The sequence below is a fragment of the Macaca mulatta genome, chromosome 18, assembly GCF_049350105.2.
Source record: "Macaca mulatta isolate MMU2019108-1 chromosome 18, T2T-MMU8v2.0, whole genome shotgun sequence".
Lineage (NCBI taxonomy): Eukaryota > Metazoa > Chordata > Mammalia > Primates > Cercopithecidae > Macaca > Macaca mulatta.
Genome location: NC_133423.1, coordinates 70,616,944 through 70,642,473, shown reverse-complemented (window position 1 = coordinate 70,642,473; position 25,530 = coordinate 70,616,944). Strand labels below are relative to the sequence as shown.

At 38.8% G+C, this 25,530-nt stretch overlaps 1 protein-coding gene across 2 annotated transcripts in view; it reads left to right on the top strand.

Moving 5' to 3' along the window:
• Positions 1 to 25,530, top strand: part of MIB1 (MIB E3 ubiquitin protein ligase 1) — a 128,039-nt gene that overhangs the window by 23,905 nt on the left and 78,604 nt on the right. The window contains exons 2-6 of one of the 2 annotated variants that reach the window (XM_001092086.5): positions 1,215 to 1,386; positions 4,374 to 4,503; positions 9,380 to 9,484; positions 13,725 to 13,791; positions 15,113 to 15,317. In XM_001092086.5, the coding sequence (XP_001092086.1) occupies positions 1,215 to 1,386; positions 4,374 to 4,503; positions 9,380 to 9,484; positions 13,725 to 13,791; positions 15,113 to 15,317 (679 nt within the window). The remainder of the gene's footprint in view (positions 1 to 1,214; positions 1,387 to 4,373; positions 4,504 to 9,379; positions 9,485 to 13,724; positions 13,792 to 15,112; positions 15,318 to 25,530) is intronic. The other variant, XM_015121656.3, reaches the window with a different exon arrangement.

The window sequence follows — 25,530 nt, the reverse complement described above, 5'->3', positions numbered from 1 at the left end:
CTGTGAGAATGAAAGGGCTCCTTTCTTCTATTTAATTATGGAAATGTTCTAAATGGATACAAAGAGAAAGATAATGTAATGAACTCCCATGTACCCATTACCCAGCTTCAACATGGCTAATCTTGTTTTACCTGAATCCCACTTTACTTTCTCTCTGCCTCCCTGCAATTATTTTGAAAAACAAAAACAAAAACACAAAAAAAACACAACACACACATTATTTTATACGTAAATACTTCTGATAAAACGACCTTTTCAAGGGCGTAAAAGTAAATACAGAGGCAGAACTTGAATCCAGGAGAATGTCACTTTTGCACAGATAATACAGCCCTTGTTTGTTCAGCATTGAGCTTGACCATTCAGGATGTGTTTATAAAGTAGTGACACTGATGTTGACAAGCCACATATTGTTGAAAAAAAAAAAATCCTAGTTTTTATTTATTGAACAAGTGATACTAATATAACAATAGAATAGTAAAGGAGTTTTACCCCCAATTATTTCACCTGAAAATGAAGGGTGTTTTCATTACCTATATTGGTACCTTTTATAGTTTTAATGTCTGTCTCATTCATCCATGTGATTAATTTTAGTGGAGGTCATTTTACCAAGTGTTTATTTTTTCTAGAGCTTATTATTTCTTGTTCCCTAAGGGGATAAAGCCCCACTATAGTGTACTGTTTCCTTTAAAATAGGGAAACTTGTTTCCTAGTCATTTTCTAAATTTTCTTGACTATGGGAAAAACTTGTCAATATCTAAGGGTAGTAAATGCTTAAGTTCATTGATAGTTTGTTTCCATGATATCGTAAGGGCAAAATGGTCTTTTCTTTTGGAGTAATTGTTTACCTAGAAAATAGTTGAAAATTCTTTCAAAGATTTCTGAGGTTTTGTAGTCTGAAACATCTCCTTAGTGATAAAGGATTCTTTCTTTCTGTGTGTCGAACATAAGTTCTAGTTTGTGGATGAGAATGAGGAAAGAGTTACTGAGATGTGTTCTTACTAATGAAAAAGGAAGCAAAGGGAAAATATAACTTGCATTGATTAAAATAGTGGAGATCTATTATCTTGAAGCTATATGTGTTAAATTTGAAGTGTTATATCCCAGTTGATTAGAGTATCTTGTAAATGTTCTGATCTTATTTTTTTCCCCCAAGGAATAATATTCAGATAAATAAAATTTGAGGTTAATCAGAGCATGTGTCCTTGTTTTAATAGGCATCAAGCATGATGGAACCATGTGTGATACCTGCCGCCAGCAACCGATCATTGGCATTCGATGGAAATGTGCCGAGTGTACAAATTATGATTTGTGCACAGTGTGTTATCATGGAGATAAACATCATTTAAGACATCGCTTTTACCGAATTACTACACCAGGAAGTGAGAGGTAGGGAGAACCCTTTTTTTCTTCAACCGAGGGTTTTTGTTTGTATTCAAGTTATGTACTTCTGGGCCTTAAAAATAGGATTAGCAAATAGCTTCTGACAGTTGGTTTAGTAACAGGAGGTACCAAATAGTAGGATAGATGTGGACCAATCTGCCTTATAACAAGTGAAGAGCTCTGTGAAGATGGAGCTGTCTGTACTTTTCCAAGGTAATCTGGACTATTATTTCTCTGGCTTAGAGGGTTAGCACTACTGTACATTTGGAAATACAAGGGCATCCAAAGAGATAGCAATTATTTTCTTCTCACTATGCCTTCTATTCTGTTAATTGATATCAGATGAATGGTAGGGCCCATTGATTGAGTCAATAGGCATTTATTAGGACTACACGGGATCTACTATGTTTATGGACACTAGAAGATAAATAAGACACCTAGTAGTCTTAAGGAGTTTACAAATTAAAGGAAATAGTGAATCAGTGATTGTCATGTGATGTTTTAGACTGTGTTGGAGATATGTATTAAGTGTCTCAGGAGCAATGAGAGAGGAGTATTCATTGTTAACGGGCGCAGAGTTTTAGGCGATGGGATCTTCTCATGTAGATACAGATAATGCAAAGGAGCAGGAATCCAGACAGTCATAGGGAGGCAGCTAGGAGTAGGAGTAGATAAATAGATTTTGGAGTCAGACTCTCTTGGTGTAGATCATAATCGTGCCACTTATTAACTGAGTAATTTTGAACAAGTTGGTTATTTTTGTCTTTTGTTTGCAATTAAAATTAAGGAATAATAAAGACATTGCAAAAATGAATAGGACTGGGCGTGGTGGCTCATGCCTTTAATTCCAGCACTTTGGGAGGCCTGAGGTGGGAGGATTACTTGAGGCCAGGCATTCAAGACCACCCTGGACAGCATAGTAAGACCTCATCTCTATTAAAATAAATAAGTGAAAAGAGTAGAACAGTGAAATAAAGTTAGAAAAACAAAGCAAAAATCTCCAAACCTTTCTGATTATGTGAATGAGAAGGATGTAGAACAATAGGGATACATGGTCTTGGAGAACCAAGCTGGCCCAGATACTTGACTGTAGAATCTTTATCAAGGTTCATAATCTTCTGTAAGTATGTAGTACTGTGAGAACAGGTTAGCATAGGTAAAATCCAGACCACAGATGTATTTTACTGATATATACGTTTATTAATCCATTTTCATACTGCTGTGAAGAAATACCTGAGACTGGGTAATTTATAAAGGAAAGAGGTTTAATTGACTCACAGTTCAGCATGGCTGGGGAGGCCTCAGGAAACTTTTAATCATGGTAGAAGTGGAAACAGACATGTCCTTCTTCATATGGCGGCAGCAAGGAGAAGTGCTGAGCAAAAGAGGGGGAAAGCCCCTTATTAAAACCATCAGATCCCGTGAGAACTCACTATCAAGAGAACAGCATGTAGGTAACCGCCCCCACAATTAAGTTACCTCCCACTGGGTTACTCCCATGACATGTGGGAATTATGGGAACTACAGTTCAAGATGAGATTTGGGTGGGGACACAGCCAAATCATATCAATACAGTACTCTAAATTTTTGAATAATGGCTAGTTTTTTTTTTTTTTGAGATGTAATCTTGCTCTGTCGCCTAGGCTGGAGTGCAGTGATGCGATCTCGGCTCACTGCAAGCTCCGCCTCCCAGGTTCACATCATTCTCCTGCCTCAGCCTCCCAAGTAGCTGGTACTACAGGCGCCCGCCACCATGCCCAGCTAATTTTTTGTATTTTTAGTAGAGATGGGGTTTCACTGTGTTAGCCAGGATGGTCTTGATTTCCTGACCTCGTGATCCACCCGCCTCGGCCTCCCAAAGTGCTGGGATTACAGACGTGAGCCAGCACGCCTGGCCAGAATAATGGCTAGTTTTAAAAAACAGGTGATTTCACACAAAAATCTGTTGATGGATTCATAGAACACCTTGCTCCCCTCCCCCCCCCATACAGAAGACTATCAATACTGGGCTTACGTTTGTTCCTGGCAACAGTTTGTTGAAGCAGTGGAGCCCTTTAGAGATCCTTTAGATTGATGATGCTTTTGAGTCAACCAAAGTCCTTGCCATTCCCTGTTACCTTCCTAAGTCTGAGGTCAAGTGCCATTTGCCACTGTAGTGCTGTCTTTCTTAGGCTGTCATTTATATTACTCACCTGGAAGCTATAGAGAATTTGAGTTTGCCACCTCTACAATAGTGAAGAGTATAGTGATAGATACCCTGAATTGCTTAGACTAGGATCATATGTGGAGTCTATTACATTTGAACTTTTGTGGCCTTGGGCACATTACTTCTTTGAGACTGAGTTTCCTCATTTATAAAGTGGGTAATACAGTGGTAACTTTCTCTTAAGGAGTGTAACACACTTTACTCCTATGCAAGTGCTTTTACATATTATATAATAAAAGCTCAGTAAAAGTTAGCTGTGATTATTATTACAACTACTACTGCCATCATCATCATCACCTGTGGAATATAAAAGGTATTCCTGTGTCATGCTGTTATGGAAGTAACCAGAACAATTAAGAATCCTTTTACTTTCTTTTTTTTTTTTTTTTTTTTTTTTGAGACAGAGTCTCGCTCTGCCGCCCAGGCTGGAGTGCAGTGGCGTGATCTTGGCTCACTGCAAGCTCCGCCTCCCGGGTTCACGCCATTCTCCTGCCTCAGCCTCCCGAGTAGCTGGGACTACAGGCGCCCGCCACCTCGCCCGGCTAGTTTTTTTGTATTTTTTAGTAGAGACGGGGTTTCACTGTGTCAGCCAGGATGGTCTCGATCTCCTGACCTCGTGATCCGCCCGTCTCGGCCTCCCAAAGTGCTGGGATTACAGGCTTGAGCCACCGCGCCCGGCCAAGAATCCTTTTACTTTCAAAATAACATTTTTATAATTTTGTTTTAAAAAGTAAATTATTATTACCTATTTTTACATAAACTTGAAAATAAATAACTTTATTTTTAGGGTTCTGTTAGAGTCTCGTAGGAAATCTAAGAAGATTACAGCCAGAGGAATCTTTGCAGGTGCCAGAGTGGTGCGAGGAGTGGACTGGCAGTGGGAAGATCAAGATGGAGGAAATGGACGTAGGGGAAAGGTACAGTATTTTTCTTAATTCATCATGTATTCTAGAGTATATGTGTTCAGAAGCTTTTTATCACTACTGTAAATGAATTTCTTGGTCCATTGTTTTCTATGCCAGTAAAAATTTTTAAAATCTTGATTTCTTTTTTCTCTGGAAGTAGAAAGATTGTTCTTGCTTTTTATAAGCATTGATGTTTCTTAGAGGGTCATTAGATAGGTTTTACCTTCCCACCTTCAGGTTTCATATTGTCATTTTGTTACCTAGCATGCTTTTCTGAATGCATTTGGACCAGTCTTCCCTAAACAGTGTCTCATGTCCTCGACTTTCCTGCTATTCAAATTTCATTTGAATTGACTTGTTTTATATTATCTTCCCTCAAAGGTCTTTTTCTGAGGGACAGTGGACAATTACGCTGTTATCTAGCCCGCCTACCTCTGTTACCCTTTGCAGATAGTGTAGTGGACTCAGAGTTTTAGGAGTAGGTCAAAGCAGAATATTCTGTGTGGTGAAATGAGAGACCTCAGCTGGTCTAGGTGGCAGGGAATGAGGGTGAAGAGGAGAGTGGGAATGTCATCATTACATAGTCCAAATAAGCCAAGTACACTTGAGACTGTGAGTCAGGTTCACTTGGGCAGTGTGTCCACAGTTGAATAAAAATGGTACAATGGTACAGTGGCAGTAGGGATAAGAGCCTTCAACTTGTTTGGCCCCCACGTATTACACGGCTGCAATCTGGACGGGTCACTTTCAATACCTGGTGCCCAGCAATCATCCTGGAAGCTCCCTTTGAAGCCCTGTGATGAACAGAGATGCCTTTGCCTCTCTTCCTGACTGGATCTCATGTTTTCTGTATCCCATTATATCATCTTACTTAGCTTACCATCTCTTTTGGTAGAACACACATTCTGGTAACTTGTTTTGAAAGAGTATGTGAGAAGTAAAATTTTAATACTTTTATTTTGAAAAATTGACTTTATAGTCTTCCCCATAGTTAATTATGTGGTCAGAGGGGGTTGGAAGTCATCTTTCCTCATCAGCTTTTGAAGGCATTTGCTGTTTGAAGCCACATAAATGGAACTTTCTGTTTTTTGCTATATTGGCACTTTTTTTGGGATAAAAGTAGGCATTCTTGAGGCTTTGAGTCATTCGTGTTACATTTTTGGTTTGCTTTGATTTAACAGTTTTGAGAACAAAATGAGGGCCAGGCATGGTGGCTCATGTCTGTAATCCCAGCACTTGTGGGAGGCTGAGGCAGGTGGATCACTTGAGATCAGGAGTTTGAGACTAGCCTGGCCAACATGGTGAGACCCTGTCTCCACTGAAAATACAAAAATTAGCCAGGCATGGTGGTACACGCCTGTAGTCCCAGCTACTAGGGAGGCTGAGGCAGGAGAATCGCTTGAACCTGGGAGGCAGAGGTAGCAATGAGCCAAGATTGTGCCACTGCACTCCAGCCTGGGTGACAGGGTAAGACTCCATCTCCAAACAAACGAAAAGAACAAAATGAAAAAGAAATGAAACCGTCTTGTACATGTGACTCCAAGTGAGAGAACTTCGTAAAATAAATCTTTAGAGTAACATTATTAAGCACATTTTTAAGACCAAATGTGACTTCTATTGTCTGACTTTTTTGTTTTGGCCTATGTATGTGAATGAAGAAAGTTAACATCCCTTTTTCCCCTTCAGTGCTGGATGCTTTATCCCACTCCCCTGATGTAACCCATATTCATTGTATGTAGTGTATTCTTCCTTTTTGTTTTTTAAATGTGTATTAGAGATGGAGTCTTGCTGCGTTGCCCAGACTGGTCTCAAACTCCTGGGTTCAAGCGATTCTCCTGCCTCCACTTCCCAAAGTGCTGGGATTACAGGCATGAACCACTGTGCCCAGCCTGTTCTTAAAGGGTTTCTTAAGTCTTGCTATACATGTTAGTCTTTTAAAGCTGTTTTTTATACAAGTATGATTAAATATACTAGATCATAATTTTTTTTAACTCTTTATTATGGAGTATTTCAGACGTACACTTGAGTAGAAAGTATAGTATAATAAATTCCCATGCACTCATACCCAACTTCAACAATTATTAACTTAAAAAAAATACCATTTATTTGTTGAAGAAACCAGATTCTATTTGGCCAATTGATTCTTTATAGTATTCTTTAACTTCTTTAACTTGTTCTTTTAATCTTTGTATTTCCTGTAAACTAGTTGTTAGAGCTAGAGGCTTGATTAGATTCAGGTTCAATTTTATTTTGGCAAATATACCTCGTATGTGATGCTGTATATTTTCTACTGTATCACATAAAGGGGCACATGAAGTCTGATGATCTTGCTATTAGTGATGTTAAGATTGATGAACAGGTGCAAATTTTGTCAGATGTATCCTTTACAGAGTTTCTTGGCAACATTCTACCTAATGGTTTTAGCAACTGTTCCTTGCATGTGAAATTACTATAGTTACTTTCTTATGCCTTCCACTTTGTTTCCCCCTCAGTAATAAATCAAGTCATATTAAAAATGAAGGAATTTCGTTTAATGATTTGGACCTTGACTAATGAACTTACTTCTATTTCAAGTAATTTGAAATTTAAAGTAAATTTGATTTAAACAAAATTTGTCTTTGTTTTTTAGGTAGTTAAATGCTTTTTACTCATCCTATGAAATACAGACTTAATATAGCATCACATTTTTGAAAACAAATGAAGTTAAATCTGAATATATTAGAATCAGAAGGAACTTTTTACTACAGATTGCATGTTTTACCTTCGAGTGCTAGAAACTGTTATTTTGGAAGGTTATATAGTGGTTAGTAGAGCAGAAATCATAAAGCAAATTAAGGTAAATGGTGGACTTTAACTTCAGGATGGTAGTTACCTCTAATGGGAGGCAGGAGTATGGGATTGATGAGATGGACATAGGGGACTTGAAAAGTATTGGTTATATTTTTTTTCTTAGGTTGGGTAATAATTACATGGGTGTTCCATTTATTTTTTTCTTTAAAGTTTATATATGCTTTGGGAGGCCGAGGCAGGTGGATCATGAGGCCATGATCACGAGACCAGCCTGGCCAACATGGCGAAACCCCATCTCTACTTAAAAAAACATACAAAAATTAGCTGGGCATGGTGGTGGGCACCTGTAATCCCAGCTACTTGGGAGGCTGAGGCAGGAGAATCACTTGAACCTTGGAGGCGGAGGTTGCAGTGAGCTGAGATCGTGCCATTGCACTCCAGCCTGGGTGACGAGCAAAAAAAAAAAAAAAAAAAATTTACATATGCTGTATTTTATAATGTGTAATGTATGTCAAAATTTAAAAGAATAAATGGACTAATTTACTAACAATTTAAAATACGTTTCAAGTGATTCATCAGATCTTAAACATAAAACCTTTTTATTTCCACAAATACATCATGAAATACCTGGCTTACAAAACTGTTTCTTTAGTACAGGATGAAAAAGAATGGTCATTATATATCTTATTTAAAGTAATAGTTTTTAAGTGTATACCTTAAAAGTTATACTTCAGCCTGTCATTCTAAGTAACTATGAAGGATGGCTGTGATTGTAAGTATCAAGATGGAGAAGAGTAATATGAATTGCATGTGTACAGCTTCCCACTCTTTGCTGTAGTCAGGTTTACTTGAGAAGGTCCAAGTTTAATACTGTTTGTCATTTTTGTGTACAGGTTGAACATTCCAGATAAAAAAATCTGAAACCCGAAATACTCCAAAATCTGAAACTTTTTGAGCACTGACATGATGTTCAAAGGAGATGCTCATTGGAGCATTTAGAATTTCAAATTTTTGGATTTGGGGTGCTCTGAGTACAGTGCAGATATTTTAAAATCTGAAAAAATTTGAAATCTAAAACATTTCTTGTCCTAAGTATTTCAGATACGTACACTCAACCTGCATGTGATTCTAGGCCTTAAAGCAATGGCAACCCCAGTATTTTTTTTTTTTTTAATTTTAATCCAGTGAATTCAAGAATCAGACTAGTTGGGTGTGGGGCTCGGAGATAGTGTCTGAGTTTCCATGGTAGGCGTGCCATTTTAGGTGGCCTGCAACTGTGGGATACTGCTGGAGGAGCAAAAGCAACTCAAGACCTACTTAAACATTGCCACCAAGGCTCTTCAAGAGCTTTGTGCTTGTTAATTTTTAACTGACCAAAAAGGTTTATCTTGAATCATTTTGGGGATTTAAAATTTCATATTGAGTAATGGGCTTAAAAGAATATACTGTTTTGGCCGGGCGTGGTGGCTCACACCTGTAATCCCAGCACTTTGGGAGGCCAAGGCGGGCAGATCACCTGAGGTCAGGAGTTTGAGACCAGCCTGGCTAACATGGTGAAACTCCATCTCTACTAAAAGTACAAAAATTAGCCAGGCATGGTGGCAGTCACCTGTAATCTCAGCTACTCAGGAGGCTGAGGCAGGAGAAGCTTGAACCCGAGAGGCGGAGGTTGCAGTGAGCCGAGATCACACCACTGCACTCCAGCCCGGGCGACAAGAGCGAGATTCCATCTCAAAAACAAACAAACAAACAAACAAAAACCAAAACTGTTCTTAAAGGAATCCCTTTAAGATTAAAAATATTTTAAATTTTGTATCAAATTCTATTTTCTGATAATCTATCACTGTAATCCCCAAGCCTCTTGATTTCACATTTCTACAGTGGTTTTAGAAATTACCTTACAATTCTGGAAAAATATGGCTCTAGTGATAATTTAAATATATGTTAGGAGTGACATATTTGGCAAATAAGTATTTTTCATGATCCTGTTCCACAGGTTGCTAGATGAAATATTTTTAAGATTTACATGTAATAATTAAAAGAACTAAGCTCTTCCCTCCCCTTTAAAAAACTTCTTTTCTCAAAAAACGTCTGTTAGGTAACAGAAATCCAGGACTGGAGTGCATCAAGCCCACATAGTGCAGCATATGTCCTCTGGGATAATGGTGCTAAGAACCTTTACAGAGTTGGCTTTGAGGGCATGGTAAGTAGTGAAGAGCCATAGCAGGTGAAAGAAAATGTTGGATGGATGAATAGCTCTTACTGCTCTTTTATTATTTTTCCTTTGTCATCTCCCCTTGTCAGAACCTTTACGTTTTTACTATGTTTCTCTAAACTATGTAATAGTCAATATGATTTGCCTTTAGTTAATGTTTGGGTACCTTACTGTATATTGGTTGTGTAGAGCTGACCCATTTTCAGTGTAAGTCCAGGGGGTTTATTTACGAAAATCTGTCAAAAAGATTGGAAATCATCTGTAAGACCACTCCTTGGCATGGATGGACCTGGAAGACAGTATTATAATGAGATTTTGTGATATATTTGTATTCTGTGCTCTGGTAGCTTATAAAAATATAAATTACAACAGATATTAAAATTATTTTTTAGGAGATTCCTCCCCGCCCCTTGGTATTTTTTAAAGTATAGTGTTGATAATTGAAAATGATTGACTTAGAAACACCTTGAATTACTTAAGTGTTTAGAAAGATAGTGGAGGTTTATTCAATGAGTTGTCCTGTGTTTTTGTATTTTTCATGGACCATTGTTCAAGCGCTGATCTTGGCTGGACGCTGTGGCTCATGCCTGTAATCCCAGCGCTTTGGGAAGCCCAGGCAGGTAGATCAGTTGAAGTCAGGAGTTTGAGATCACACTGGTCAACATGGTGAAACACTGTCTTTACTGAAATACAAAAATTAGCTGGGTTTGATGCCATGTGCCTGTAATTCCAGCTGCTTGGGAGGCTGAGGCACGAGAATCGCCTGAACTGCGAGGGTAGGGGTGTAGAGCTTGCAGTGAGCCGAGATCACGCCATTGTACTCCAGCCTAGGTGACGGAGTGTGACTGTATCTCAAAAAAAGTTGATCTTGCTATTCAGTTTATAGAGTGTAATAAATAAATGCCAAAATATTAATGCCTTTCACATCCTTTTCATCTTGAATACATTCCATATTCAAAGAATTCTTTAAATTTCCTTTTTTAAAATCAACTGGCTGTGTTCTTGTTAGGAATGGAGACAGTATCCCAGTGTCCCCTTAATTTATTTCCATTTATTTATTTATTTTTTGAGACAGAGTCTTACTCTGTTGCCCAGGCTGGAGTGCAGTGGCATGATCTTGGCTCACTGCAAGCTCTGCCTTCTGGGTTCACACCATTCTCCTGCCTCAGCCTCCCAAGTAGCTGGGACTACAGGTGCCCACCACCATGCCCTGCTAATTTTTTGCATTTTTAGTAGAGATGGGGTTTCACTGTGTTAGCCAGGATGGTCTCAATCTCCTGACCTCATGATCCGCCCCCCTCAGCCTCCCAAAGTGCTGAGATTACAGGTGTGAGCCACCAGGCTTGGCCTTATTTATTTACTTTTAGAGACAGGGTCTTGCTGTGTCACTCAGGCGGGAGTGTAGTGGTGCAATCATGGTTCATTGAAGTCCTGAACTCCTGGGCTCAAATAAGCCTCCCACCTCAGCCTCTGGAGTAGCTAGGACTGTAGGCGTGTGCCACCATGCCCAACTAATGTTAAAAAAAATTTTAGTAGAAATAGGCTCTTGCTATATATATTGTCCACGCTGGTTTTGAACTCCTCTGTTCCAAGTGATCCCCCACCTTGGCTTTCCAAAATGCTGAGACTACTAGCATGAGCCACTACACCTGACCAATTCATTCCACTTATATATTAAAAGCCAGCCGTGTGAATTTAAACAAATACTTTAGTTGCCAATTTTTATTATTGTATATAGCAGTGGTTATCAGCTTTTCATTTTCTTCATGCCTCTGCCTGTTTTTAAATTGTCAGTTTTTTAGAATTCCAATTGATTATTAATTTTCTTCAAATGAAGCCTATGTGCTATATGTGCTCAGGTAGTTAAATGAATGGTATTTATGTAGACTGATGGCCGAGTATGTGGTTGTGCCATTATTTATTTAATGAGATTTCTCTTGATGGGGATCTGAGTTGGATTTTGTTTCCCCTACTGCTTCAAGCAGTGTGTCAGTAAGCATCCTTGTGTATATGCCTTTGTACATTATGGGTATATTTCCTTAGGATAGATTCCTAGAAGTAAAATTGCTGGGGTAAAGTATTATATTAAAACAATTTGACAGCCGGGAGTGGTGGCCCACACCTGTAATCCCAGCACCATGGGAGGCTAAAGCCAGTAGATCACTTGAGTCCAGGAGTTTGAGACCAACCTGGACAATGTGGCAAAACCGTGTCTCTACAAACAATAAAAAAATTAGCTGGGTATAGTGGTGTGCACCTATAGTCCCAGCTACTTGAGAGGCTGAGGTGGAATGATCACTTGAGCCCTGGGAGGTGGAGGCTGCAGTGAGCCGTGATCATGCCACTGCACCCCAGCCTGGGCAACAGAGAGACCCTGTCTCAAAAAAAAAAAAATCCCAAAAAAACAGTTTGACTCTTATGTCTCTTTGGCCAGGATTCAGTGACAGTAAAAGATGCTATAAAATAGTTGGGTCCTGTGTGTGTGTGTGTGTGTGTGTGTGCGTGTGTGTGCACATGCATGTGCATGCGTGCAGGTGCGCACGTGCATATGTATTAGAGGAGCTCCTTTCCTTGATAGGGTAAGATGTTCTAATCATCTACTATATACACCTGTACTATTAGGTACTTTAAGTAAATCCAAATCCAAATTTTCACAGTATACACAAGGTTTTTCCTCTAAGCCCACATTTTCTGTACTTTTAATTATACCGCAGCTACCTCCTCCATTCAGATACTTAGTAACTTGTTTTCTTGTAAAAGATAAGTGGGAAGGAACTTTAGTTAACCAGGTTATGGCGAGGTAAGGACTAAAGTTGATGTAAGGCCGGGCGTGGTGGCTCACACTTGTAATCCCAGCACTTGGGGAGGCAGAGGCGGGCAGGTCACTTGAGGTCAGGAGTTCGAGACCAACCTGGCCAACATGGTGAAATCTCGTCTCTACTGAAAATGAAAAAATTAACCGGACGTGGTGGCACATGCCTGTAATTCCAGCTACTGGGGAGGCCAAGGCAGGAGAATTGCTTGAAACCAGGAGGTGGAGGTTGCAGTGAGCCGAGATTGCGCCACTGCACTCCAGCCTGGGTGACAGAGTGAGACTCCATCTAAAAAAAAAAAAAAAATTGATGTCAGTAGGAAAATCAGCTAGACAAGGAATCAAAAGACTGTATTTGGTTTCGTTATTTTCTACTTTGTATTGGCTATTTAGTTTTGAATAATTTCCAGGTTTTGGTTTGTTTTTGGTAAAAGTGTCTTTAAAATGGAATGTGGTGGCTCATGCCAGTAATCCCAGCACTTGGGAGGCTGAGGTGGGTGGATTAGTTGAAGCCAGGAGTTTGAGACCAGCCTGGCCAACGTGGTGAAACCCTGTCTCTACTAAAAATGCAAAAATTAGCCAGACCCGGTGGTACATGCCTGTAATCCCCAGCTGCTCAGGTGACTGAGGCATGAGAATCGCTTGAACCCAGGAGGCGGAGGTTGCAGTGAGTCACTGTACTCCAGCCTGGGCAACAGATCAAGACTCTGTCACACACACACAAAAAAGAATGTGCTATGCACATTTCCAGTAATAGATATTTGTTCTTTTTTAGCACGTGGTTTTCAAAATATTATAATTAATATTTATTAATTATAAGTATTTTGGTTTAATGTAATAAGATTCAGACATTTTATTTTGTTTATTTATTTTTTGAGACAGAGTCTCTTGCTCTGTTGCCCGGGCTGGAGTGCAGTGGTGTGACCTCAGCTCACTGCAACCTCTGCCTCCCGGGTTCAAGCGATTCTCCTGCCTCAGTCTCTTGAGCATCTGGGATTACAGGTGCCCAGCAGCACACACGGCTAATTTTTTTGTATTTTTAATAGAGAAGTGGTTTCACCACGTTGGCCAGGCTGGTTTTGAACTCCTGACCTCAAGTGATCCACCCGTCTCGGCCTCCCAAAGTCCTAGGATTACAGGCGTGAGCCACTGTGCCTGGCCAGATTCAGACATTTTAATTTTGAACTTTAAAAGAAGGCTAAAAGTAAATAAAATATGACCTATCTGAAGATCAGGTTTCTAGTTTTTACAAGTTTTTACAAGTACTTTTGAAAGCAGTATTTAGTGTGATTGTTGACCTAGACTATTCTTGACTTCTGTTTTGGGTATGTTCTAAATGAATATTTTTGCCTATTTCAGATATTGAGCCATATTTGAAGTTTCATGGGTGATTTTTCTGGTTTCTTTTCTTCTTAGTCTGATCTGAAATGTGTCCAGGATGCCAAGGGAGGTTCTTTCTACAGAGATCACTGCCCTGTGCTAGGTGAGTGAGAAGATTAGAGAGTATTACTAAATAATGGGTCAGAGTTCGTGGAATCGGTAAAATGTTTAAATTCGACTTCAGAAAAGTTAATTACCACTGAAGTTACTTAGAGAAATTTTTTTTTTGGCTTTACTTTGGTCTTAAAGTATTTTTCCTTTTATTGTGGTTTATTTGGACTCAGTTGTCATGTCTTGAGAATTGATTGGCCATTTATGTCATAATGTATTTGAAACTTTTATGTTTTAACTGTAAATTACATTGTTGAAAAATTTTGCATTAGATTAAAACAGTTGTATGTCATAGACTATTGAGAATAGGATTTGACACTTTTGTGCTTAAAAATTCCTTAGAATTTTTGTCAAATTGTCTTCCTAAGAACAGCTCCAAGGTTAAGATAATATGTATAATTTCATGTATCATTAAAATGAAAAAAAAGGGAACAAGAAAACCAAAACTACCTTCATTTTATAGATTTATTGTTGCCTGGATGAACTTTTACCACACTCTCCTGATCTTTATTCTCTGGTTTCTTTCTCATGTGAACTGTGTTTCTCCTTCAAATCATTTGACTTGCCTTTGTAGCAAAAAGTGCTGTTTTTTTGCAGTATACCTTAATTTTTTTTTTTAAAAGGAGAAGGCATAAAAAAATTTATGTGTTTTAATGAGCTCATCTATTTATCTTGCTTTCACAAAACAAGCTTTCTTGTTTTGTGTCTTGTTTTCATAAGAAAAATGCAAAATCAACATGCATATTTTGGATCTCAGCCTAATGTTTCATGATCTTGAATTCATCTCAGAACTAGCTTTTGAAAATAATCTGGGGAATGGGCTTTGACATATTTTAAAATGCTCTTTAGGGCAAGAATCACAGGAACCATTTGTTAAAATGAAATAGTACTAAACACTTAAGGGAAAAACTAATTCCAGGCTTTCATTCATATTCTCTAGTTAGTTATTGTGGTTCTGATACAGTGGTAGTAAGTTATCCAGGCATAAAAGTGAGTATTTTCAACACCTGGAACTTTGTGTTCTGATGTAAGGTTGAATTGTCTTTTATAGACTCTACTCTTACTCAGTCTTTGTTATAACTCATCATATTATTTCAGTTTTTGAGTCTGTTTGGCTTTTTTCTTTTTTTAAAAAAAGCTTTCTAGTTCTAAAATTTTATACTTACAGTGAGTTCTCAAGACCTTTTAAAACTAGACGGTACCTGAAACTAAAATATCTACATGTTATTTAAAGATAACACAGCTGCATGTTGTTGTGAGTTTTTTTCCCTCCTTTATTCAATTGCCTCTGAAATTCACCTGCCATTCTACAGGTGAGCAGAATGGCAACAGGAATCCTGGTGGATTGCAGATTGGTGACCTGGTAAATATAGATCTCGACCTAGAAATTGTACAGTCTTTGCAGCATGGTCATGGAGGATGGACTGATGGAATGTTTGAGACTTTAACTACAACTGGAACTGTTTGTGGCATCGATGAAGATCATGACATTGTAGTACAGTATCCAAGTGGCAATAGGTTGGTGATATCTATCAATTTTTGATGATGATAAATAAAGCTAATATAGAGAAAAGAGTCTTAGAGAAAGCAAATAATGTGATACACCCAAATACTCATTAAAGCTAGCTTTTAGATGGTAAGTAAAAATCCAGAGTATATATTGGTAAGGTGGAGAGAAACAAATGGTAAGAATTACGTGTGTGTGTGTGTTTGTGTCTTGTGTGTATATGTGAATTTATATGAGGATGTTTATGATACAGTGTTCTGTACACTGTTTTTCCTTCAAGAGGAGAATACATTATATCACTATTAGGTCTAACTACAGCCTGAAAGTTCTGTGTTGGTAATGGACTATATCAGTCTACCCTGAATGGGAAGGGTTTTACATTAAAACTCCTTTGGTGCATATCTCCAGGGTCATCTCTTATTTTTTCTTTTTATTGATACACAAGAGGTGTACATATTTTGGGATACATGTGATGTTTTCATCCATGCATACAATGTGTAATGATCAAACAGGCAATTGGGACAACCATCAGTATTAACATCACCCCTTCTTTACATTGGGAACATTCTAATTCCTTTCCCCAGCTGTTCTGAACTATACAAGTTGTTAACTATAGTTGCCTAACTGTACTATCAAACATTAGATCTTTTTCCCTGTTTCTAACTGTAGTCTTGTACGCATTTACCATCTCTCTCATCCCCACCTTTCTCCTACTGTTTCCAGCCTCTGGTAACCACCAATCAACTTTCTATCTCCATGAGATCCACGCTTTATATCTCCTCATATGAGTGAGAACATGTGGTATTTGTCTTTCTTTCTTTGTCTTATTTCACTTAACATAATGACCTCCAGTTCCATTCATGTTGCTGCAGATGACAGGATTTCATTCTTTTTATAGCTGAGTAATATTTCATTGGGTATATGTACCACTGTTCTGTTCTGTTCTGTTCTGTTCTGTTCTATTCTATCCTATTCTCTATTTAGAGAAGGGGTCTCATTGTATTGCCCATGCAAGTCCTGAACTCCTGGTCTCAAGTGATCTTTCTCCCTTGGCCTCCAAAAGTGTTGGGATTACAGGAATGAGCCACCATACCTGGCCCACATTTTCTTTATCTTTTCAGTCTGTTTATGAACACTTAGGTTGATTTCATGTCTTGGCTGTTGTGGATAGTGCTGCAGTAAACATGGGAGTACAAATCTCCCTTTGACATACTGATATTCTTTCTTCTGGGTATATATACCCAACAGTGGGATTACTGGATCATGTGGTAGTTCTGTTTTTAGTTTTTTGAGGAACCTCCATACTGTTTTTCATAGTGGCTGTACTAATTTACAGTCCCACCAACAGTCTACGTGTGTTCCCCTTTTTGTGTGTTCTTGCCAGCATCCGAAAAGCCATTTTCTTTTTTTCTCTTTTTAAAAATTTAAATTAAAAACTTTTTTTGTAGTAGAGACAGGGTCTTGCCATATTGCCCAGGCTGGCGCTGAACCCCTGGCCTCAAGTGATCCTCCCACCTTGACCTCCCAAAGTGCTGGGGGCTTGAGCCACCTCGCCTGGCCGATAAAAGCAACAGTAGTTTGAGAAGACTGATATTTGTTCTTATTTAAATGTTTGGTAGAATCTAGCATTGAGACCTTTAGGCCCTGGGACTTTTCTCTGATGGGAGACATTTTTATTACTTCTTTGATCTTGTTACTCATTATTGGTCTGTTCAGGTTGTATATATATATATATAAATAATTTTTTTTAAACAGGGTCTCCCTCTGTCACCCAGGCTCGAGTGGCACCATGTCAGCTCACTTCAACCTCTGCCTTCCAGGTTCAAATGATTCTCTTGCCTCAGCCTCTTAAGTAGCTGGGATTACAGGCATGTGCCACCACACCCAGCTAATGTTGTATTTTTTAATAGAGGTGGAGTTTCACCATGTTGGTCAGGCTGGTCTTGAACTCTTGACCTCAAGTGATCCGCCCACCTCGGCCTCCCAAAGTGCTGAGATTACAGTTGAGCCACCTTGCCTGGCCAGGTTTGATATTTCTTCATGTCTCAATCTTGGTAGGTTGTTTATGTACAAGAATTTATTTCTTCTAGATTTTTCAATTTGTTGGTATATAGATGTTCATGATATTCTGTCATGACCCTTTGCATTTCTGTGGTATCAGTTATGTCCCCATTTTTGTTTCTGATTTTATTTGGGTCTTCTGGTTTTATCTTAGTTAGTCTACCTAAAGATTTGTTGATTTTGTTTATCTTTTGAAAAATCCAGCTTTTCATTTTGTTGATATTTTCTCTTTTTATTGTGTCAATTTCATTTATTTCTGCTGATCTTTATTACTTCTTCCTTCTACTATTGTATTTGCTTTGTTTTTGCTTTTCTAGTTCCTTGAGCTGTATTGTTAGGTTATTTGAAATCTTCCTACTTTTAAAATTATTATTATTTTTTTGATACGGAGTTTCACTCTTGTTGCCCAGGCTGGAGTGCAGTGGCGTGATCTCAGCTCACTGCAACCTCAGCCTCCCGGGTTCCAGCGGTTCTCCTGCCTCAACCTTCCCGAGTACCTGGGATTACAGGCATGTGCCACCACGCCCGGTTAATTTTGTATTTTCAGTGGAGATCGGATTTCTCTATGTTGGTCAGGCTGGTCTTGAACTCCCAGTCTCATGTCATCCACCTACCTCGGCCTCCCAAAGTACTGGGATTATAGGCATGAACCACTGCACCTGGCTTTAAATGATTGATTAGGTGTTTATTGCTATAGATATCCCTCTTGCTACTGCTTTTTCCATATTTCATAGATTTTGATATGTTGTGTTTACATTTTCATTTGTTTCAAGAAATTTTAAAATTTCCTTCTTAATTTCTTTATTGACCCTTTCATTGTTTAGGATAATGTCTAATTTCTTTCTAGTGTTATTCTATTGTGGTCAGAAAAGATACTTCATACCATTTCAACTGTTTTGAATTTAGTGAGACTTGTTTTGTGACTCAATATGTGGTCTCTTTTGGAGAATGTTCCTTGTGCTGATGAGAACCGTGTGTGTTCTACGGCAGCTGGATGAAGTATTCTGTGTGCCAGTTAAGTATATTTGGTTTGGATTGTAGTTTAACTTTGATATTTCTTTGTCGATTTTCTATCTGGATGGTGATCTCTTCATTAGTGAAAGTTAGAGGTTGAAATGTCCCCTCCTATTAAAGATATTGCAGTGTATCTTTCCCTTTAGATCTGTTGATGTTTGTGTTTCATATTTGGTTGCTCCAGTGTTGAGTGCGTATGTAATTGTTATATCCTCTTGCTGAATTGACCACTTTATAATTGTATAGTGACTTTTGTCTGTTTTTACAGTTTTTGACTTAAAGTCTATTTTATCTGATATAAAAGTGTAACTATTCCTGTTCTTTTTTGGTTTCCATTTGTGTGCAATATCTTTTTCCATCCCTTCATTTTCAGTCTGCATGTGTCTTTATAGGTGAAATGAATTTCTTGTAGGGAGTACACAGTTGGGTCATTAAAGCTGTTTTCTTTTACACATTCAGCCACTCTGTGTCTTTTTTTTTTTTTTTTTTTTGAGATGGAGTCTTACTCTGTCACCCAGGCTGGAGTGCAGTGGCACGATATTGGCTCACTGCAACCTCTGCCTCCCGGGTTCATGCAGTTCTCCTGTCTCAGCCTCCCAAGTAGCTGGGACTACAGGTGCCCTCCACCAAGCCCGTCTAATTTTTGTGTTTTTAGTAGAGATGGGGTTTCACCATATTGGTCACGCTGGTCTCTAACTCCTGACCTCAGGTGGTCTGCCCGCCTCAGCCTCCCAAAGTGCTGGGATTACATGCATGAGCCACTGTGCCTGGCCTCACTCTATGTCTTTTAGTTGGAGAATTAGTTCATTTACATTCATTATTGTTATTCATCGGTAAAGACTACTGCTATTTTTGTTATTTGTTATTTGGTTGTTTTGTAACTCTTCTCTTCCTTTTTTTTTTTCTTGCCCTCTTCCTTTGTGGTTAGGTGATTTTCTTTGGTAGTATGTTTTAATGTATTTTTTAAACAAATTTTATCACTTTTTGTTTTTGAGACAGGGTCTCACTCTGTCATTCGGGCTGGAGTGCAGTGACATGATCATAGCTCACTGAAACCTTGAACTCCTGGGTTCAAGCGATCCTCCCACTTTAGCCTTCCAAGTAGCTGAAACTACAGGTGCACACCACCATGGTCATTAAATTTTTTTTTTTATATAGATGGGGTCTTATGATGTTGCCCAGGCTGGTCTTGAACTCCTTGCCTCAGGCATTCCTCCTGCCTCAGCCTCCCACACTGTTGGGATTACAGGTGTGAGTCACTGCGCCCAGCCTGCGTTGTTTTATTTTTTTGATATGGAGTCTCGCTGTGTTGCCAGGCTGGAGTGCAGTGGTGTGATCTTGGCTCACTGCAACCTCTGCCTCCCAGGTTCAAGCAATTCTCCTGCGTCAGCCTCTCAAGTAGTTGGGACTACAGGCGCATGCCATCACGCCCAGCTAATTTTTGTATTTTTAGTAGAGTCAGGGTTTCGTCATGTTGGTCAGGCTGGTCTCGATCTTCTAACCTAGTGATCCACCCTCCTTGGCCTCCCAAAGTGCTGGGATTACAGGCATGAGCCACTGCGCCCAGCCCTGTGTTGCTCATTTTTAGTATAGCTACTATATGTTTTTTCTTCCTGGTTACCATGAAGCTTACAGAAAGCATCTTATATGTGGGTGGCAAACCACACAGGTGCTGAGGCAAGAGACCAAGGGCACAAGCTGTTCCAATATAATAAAGAAAATATATAGAATAAGAATAGTTATAATAGTTATACTAGAAATAGATTATAGATTTGATTATATATGAATATTATTAATCATTAGTTTGTAGCATTACTCTTTATTCCAATATTATAATAATCTTTGTTCTACAGTTATAACCTAGGAAAAACCAGGCCATACAGAGATAGGAGCTAAAGGGACATGGTGAGAAGTGACCAGAAGACAAGTGTGAGCCCTCTGTTACGCCCAGACAGGGCCACTAGAGGGCTCCTTGGTCTAGTGGTAACACTGGTGCCTGGGAAGGCACCCATTACTTAGCAGACCTTGGTCTAGCGGTAGTGCCAGTGCATGGGAAGGCACCCGTTACTTAGCAGACCGGGAAAGGGAGTTTCCCTTTCCCTGGGGGAGTTAGAGAAGACTGCTCCACCACCTCTTGTGGAAGGCCAGACATCAGTCAGGCCCGCCCACAGCCATCCGGAGGCCTAAATGTCTCCCTGTGATGCTGTGCTTCAGCGGTCACACCCCTGGTCCATTCTCATGTTTTGCCCTGTACATCTGGCGCTGCCTTCTAGATAGCAGTAGCAGAATTAGTGGAAGTATTAAAGCCATTGATCTCTCCGAAAAGTGCATAGAAGAAATAATGACGTAAGCTGTCCGCTCTCTCTTTCCGCCTCAGCTACCAAATAGGGAAGGGCCCCCTGTCCGGTGGACATGTGACTTGTGTGACCTTACCTATCATTGAAGATGACTCACACTCCTTACCCTGCCCCCTTGCCTTGTATACAATACATAACAGCGCGGCCAGGCACTTGGGGCCACTACCGGTCTCCATGTCTTGGTGGTAGTGGTTCCCCGGGCCTAGCTGTCTTTTCTTCTATCTCTGTCTTGTGTCTTTATTTCTACAATCTCTCGTCTCTGCACACGAAGAAAAAAACTCACAGGCCCAGTAGGGCTGCACCCTATATCTGGCGCCCAATGAGGATTTCTCTCTCATCTCTGCACACGAAGAAAAAAACCCATAGGCCCAGTAGGGCTTGACCCTATATTATACATATAACAAGTTATTTTAAACAGTTGACATCTTAACTTTGATTACAAAGAAAATCAAACAGAGGAAAACTAAAAGACTCTACACTTTTTAATTCCTCACATTGTGACTTCTCGTTGTCTCTGTCTACATCTTTTGATATTCCGTATCTCTTAACTGTTTGCTTTTGATAAATTTGTCTTTTAGTCTTATACTAGAGTTATGAGGGGATTGCACATAATTATAGTATTAGAGTATTCTGAATCTGTGTAATTACTTTTACCAGGGAATGTTGTATCTTCACATGTTTTCTTTTTGCTATTACTATCCTTTTCTTTTAGATTGATGAACTCCCTTTACCATTTCTTGTAAGAACTGATGGTGATTAATTTCCTCAGCTTTTTTTCATCTGGGAAAGGTTTTATCTCCCCTCCATGTTTGAAGGAAAGCTTTGGTTGGTACAGTATTCTTAATTACCAGTTTTTTTCTTTTAGCATTTTGAATATGTCATCTTGCTCTCTCTTGTCCTGTATGGTTTCTGTTGAAAAGTCTGTTGCTAGATGAATTGATGCTCCTTTATGTGTTATTTCCTTCTCTTCTGTTGCTTATTTTTGGATCCTTTCTTTGTCTTTGACCTTTTAAGAGTTTGGTTAGTATATGTCTTGGGGTAGTCTATTTGGTTATTATTTGGTTTTTATTTGTTTGATGATTTCTGACCTTGCTGTACATTGATTTTTTTTTTTTATAGTTTTTGCTTTTATCTTTCTCTAGATTTGGAAAGTTTTCTGTTATAATTTGAATAAACTTACCCCTTGTTCTTTCTCAACTCTCTCTTGAATGCCATTGACTCAATTTTGCTTTTTGGAGGTTAGTCTGTGTATCCTGTAGGCCTTCTCCATTCCTTTTCATTCTTTTTTCTCTTCTGTGTATTTTCAAATAGCCTATATCCAGTCCCACTGTTTTTATTTTTTTCCACTGCTTAATTAATTCTGCTGTTGAGAGCCTCTGATGCATTTTTCATTTCAACAAATATATTTCTCAGTTCTAGGATTTTTGTTTGATTTTGAAAACGTATTTCCACCTCTGTTAAATTTCTCTGATAACTTTCTGAGTTGGTTTTCTGTGTTATCTTAGAGTTCACTGAGTTTCTTTAGAACTGCTGTTTTGAATTCTTTAACTGAGAGCTTACACATTGCTGCCTTACTAGGGTTGGTCGTCACTTTGCTTTGTCCATTGGCTTCCTGTTTATTTTGTTTCTTATCGGCCTTTTATGGCTTCATATTGAAGGATCATTTTTTTTTTTCTAGTTTTTGCTGTCTGCTTGTTTTGGTCTTTCTAGGGCATACTTGCTTAGAGGTTCTTTTCAATTGCCTGTTGAATCCCCTCAATTCTAGATTGCTGCCTCCTTTTCAGAACTAAATGGTGCTTTAAGCCCCAGTTTGCGTTGGGTGTCACAAATGTTTGGAACTCTGTTCATCCTGAATTGGGCGGAAAGGAGTGGGAGCGGATCCCAAAAGTGGTACCTCGGCTGTGTGGGAAGTCTGGTTAGGGATTTATGGCCAGAAGACCCATGGAATGTGTGCCTCCTACAGTATAGTGCTGCTGAACAGCCACTCTGATTTGATGTCTGTTTTGGCTGAGATAAAGAGCAGAGTTTCAAGGGCCAGGCTTGCTAGTCCTGTATCTTCTCTTTGACTGTAGCTACCCTTAGGGATTTTTCTTCCTGCAGGTACTCATAAGGCTTCCTGTGGATTGAGGCAGGAATAATTTTCCTGCAAGGGAACCCAAGATGGTGGGGAAGCTGGCTCTCTGCCTTGATCTCACTTTTTCCAGGGTGGAGACTGTGATTCCTGGGGGAATTTTCTGTGCTTTGTGCCTGGTAGAAGGGGGAAGGATGTTGCAGATTCAGAAATTTGTTTCTTTTATTATCTGCTTGGAGTTTTTCATATCTCTGGCCCCAGGGATCATTTCAGCTTCAGACTTGAGTTCTGGGATATTGCTGGTGATAATCCTGGTGCTAGATATTTTTTTTTTTTGGTTTTCTATTGGGGAGGGTGAAGCCAGATTGTTTCTGCTCTGCGATTTTGGTGTTGCCACAGATATGTACACACACACTAATCCTTATCAGCAATATAAAATTGTGTGCATTTCCTCACTTCTGTACCTTTTAACATACTACTCCCTTTAGGTAAAATGCCCGCTCCTCTTTTTCTCCCTCGTTACCTGGATTAATTCCTCTACATCCTATAAATATTGAGTTTATATGATATGGGAACCTCCTCTCTCCTTTTACTCTCCATAGTATTATATATGCTTATACTCTTCATCTATTTAGGTTTACTTTTACCTATTAAAATTCATTTGATTTCTAAATTGCAAGTTTCTTGGAGGCTAGGGATGTCTTTTTAATTTTATTTGGGCCAAAATATATCTAATTCACTCTAGTAAGTTTATAATATTTTAAAGAAAAATCAATAAATTGAATAGTTGTCTTACTGACATGTACATAAAGAAGCTAACTCCCTGAGGTTCTTTGGGGGAAGGGATGTTATACAGAATAAGAAAAGTTAACATTAAGTTGCTTACCTAGGTATAGCATTAGGTCTGATTGTATTCAAATCTTATGAACATACATGATCATATCAGTAGATGCAGAAAAAGTACTTGACAAAATCCAACACCATTTCGTGATAAAAACACTAAAAATACTGGGACCAGAAGGGAACTTCTTTGGCTTGATAAAGGACATCTATGAAAAACCCACAGCTAACATCATCTTTAATGATGAAAGACTGAATACTTACCCCCTAATATCAGAAATAAGACAAGAATGTCCACTTTACTACTTCTGTTCAGCATTGTAGCAGAGGTTCTAGTCATAGCAACTAGGTAAGAAAAAGAAATAAAAGGAAGAAGTAAAAGAAAAAGAAGATGTAAAACTAACTCTGTTTACAGATGACCTGATATCGTATATAGAAAAACCCAAAGAATCCACAAAAGCCGTTGTAGCTAATAAATGAGTTCTGCAAGATTGCAGGAACCAAGATTGATACAGGAACATCAGTTGTATTTCTGTACACTAACAGTGAACAATATGAAAATGAAATTAAAACAATTTCATTTATAATGGCATCAAAAAGAATAAAATACTTAAGAATAAATTTAACCAAGGAGATGCGAGACTTGTACAGTGAAAACTACTGAACATTGTTGAAAGAAATTAAAGAAGACCTAAATAAATGACAAAACATTCCATGTTCTTAGATCAGGTTTAATATTGTTTAGATGGTGTATTAGTTTCCTAGGGCTGCTATAACAAATTACCATAAACTGGGTGGCTTAACAGAGATTTATTCTTTCACAGTTTCAGAGGCTAGAAGTCCACATTATGGGTGTTGGCAAGATTGGTTTGTTCTGGAGACTTTCAGGGAGTATCTGTTGTATGCCTTTCTCTGAGCTTCTGGTGCTTCCCAGCAATCCTTTTTCCTTGGCTTGTAGATGCATCACTCTATATTCTCTGCCACTCTCTTCACATGACCTTCTTCCCTGTGAGTCTATATTTCTTGGTGGGTATCTGTGCATGACTCTCTTATAAGGACATTAAACATTGAATTTAGGGCTTACCCTAATCCAGTATGACCTCACTTTAACTTGATTACATATGTAAAGTCCTTATTTACAAATAAGGTAACATTAACAGATACCTGGATTAGGACTTCAGCATATTTTGGAAGGGGGCATAATTCAACCCACAATAGATGGCAGTATTTCCCAAACTAATCTTCCGATTTAAGTGTAATCCCTATCAAAATCCTGGTACTTTTTTTGCAGATATTGACACACTGATACTAAAATTCATATGGAAATTCAAGGGACCCACAGTTATCAAAATAGTCTTGAAAAGGAAGAACAGAGTTGGAGATCTCACAATTCCTGGTTTCAAAACTTAACCACAAAGCTACAGTTATAAAGATAGTATATTAGTGATGTAATGTTAGACATGGATTAATGGAATAGAATTGAGAGTCCAGAAATAAGCCCCTTGCATTTAGGTCAATTTATTTATTTATTTATTTATTTTTAAGAGATGGAGTTTCGCTAGATTGCTCAGGCTGGAGTTCAGTGGGGTGTTCATAGGCACAATCATGGCGCACTATAGCACAGAACACCTGGGCTCAAGAGATCCTCCTGCCTCAGCCTCCTGAGTAGCTGGGACTACAAGCATGTGCCATTGCACTTGGCTGGTTAGTTGATTTTTGACAAGAGTTCAAGATACTTCAGTGAGAGATGAATGGTCTTTTCAACAAATGGTACTGGGATAATTGGATATCAACAAACAAGTTGAACCCCTACTATACACCATACACCAATATTATATCAAAATTGAACATAGACCTAAAGGTAAAAGGTAAAACTAGAAA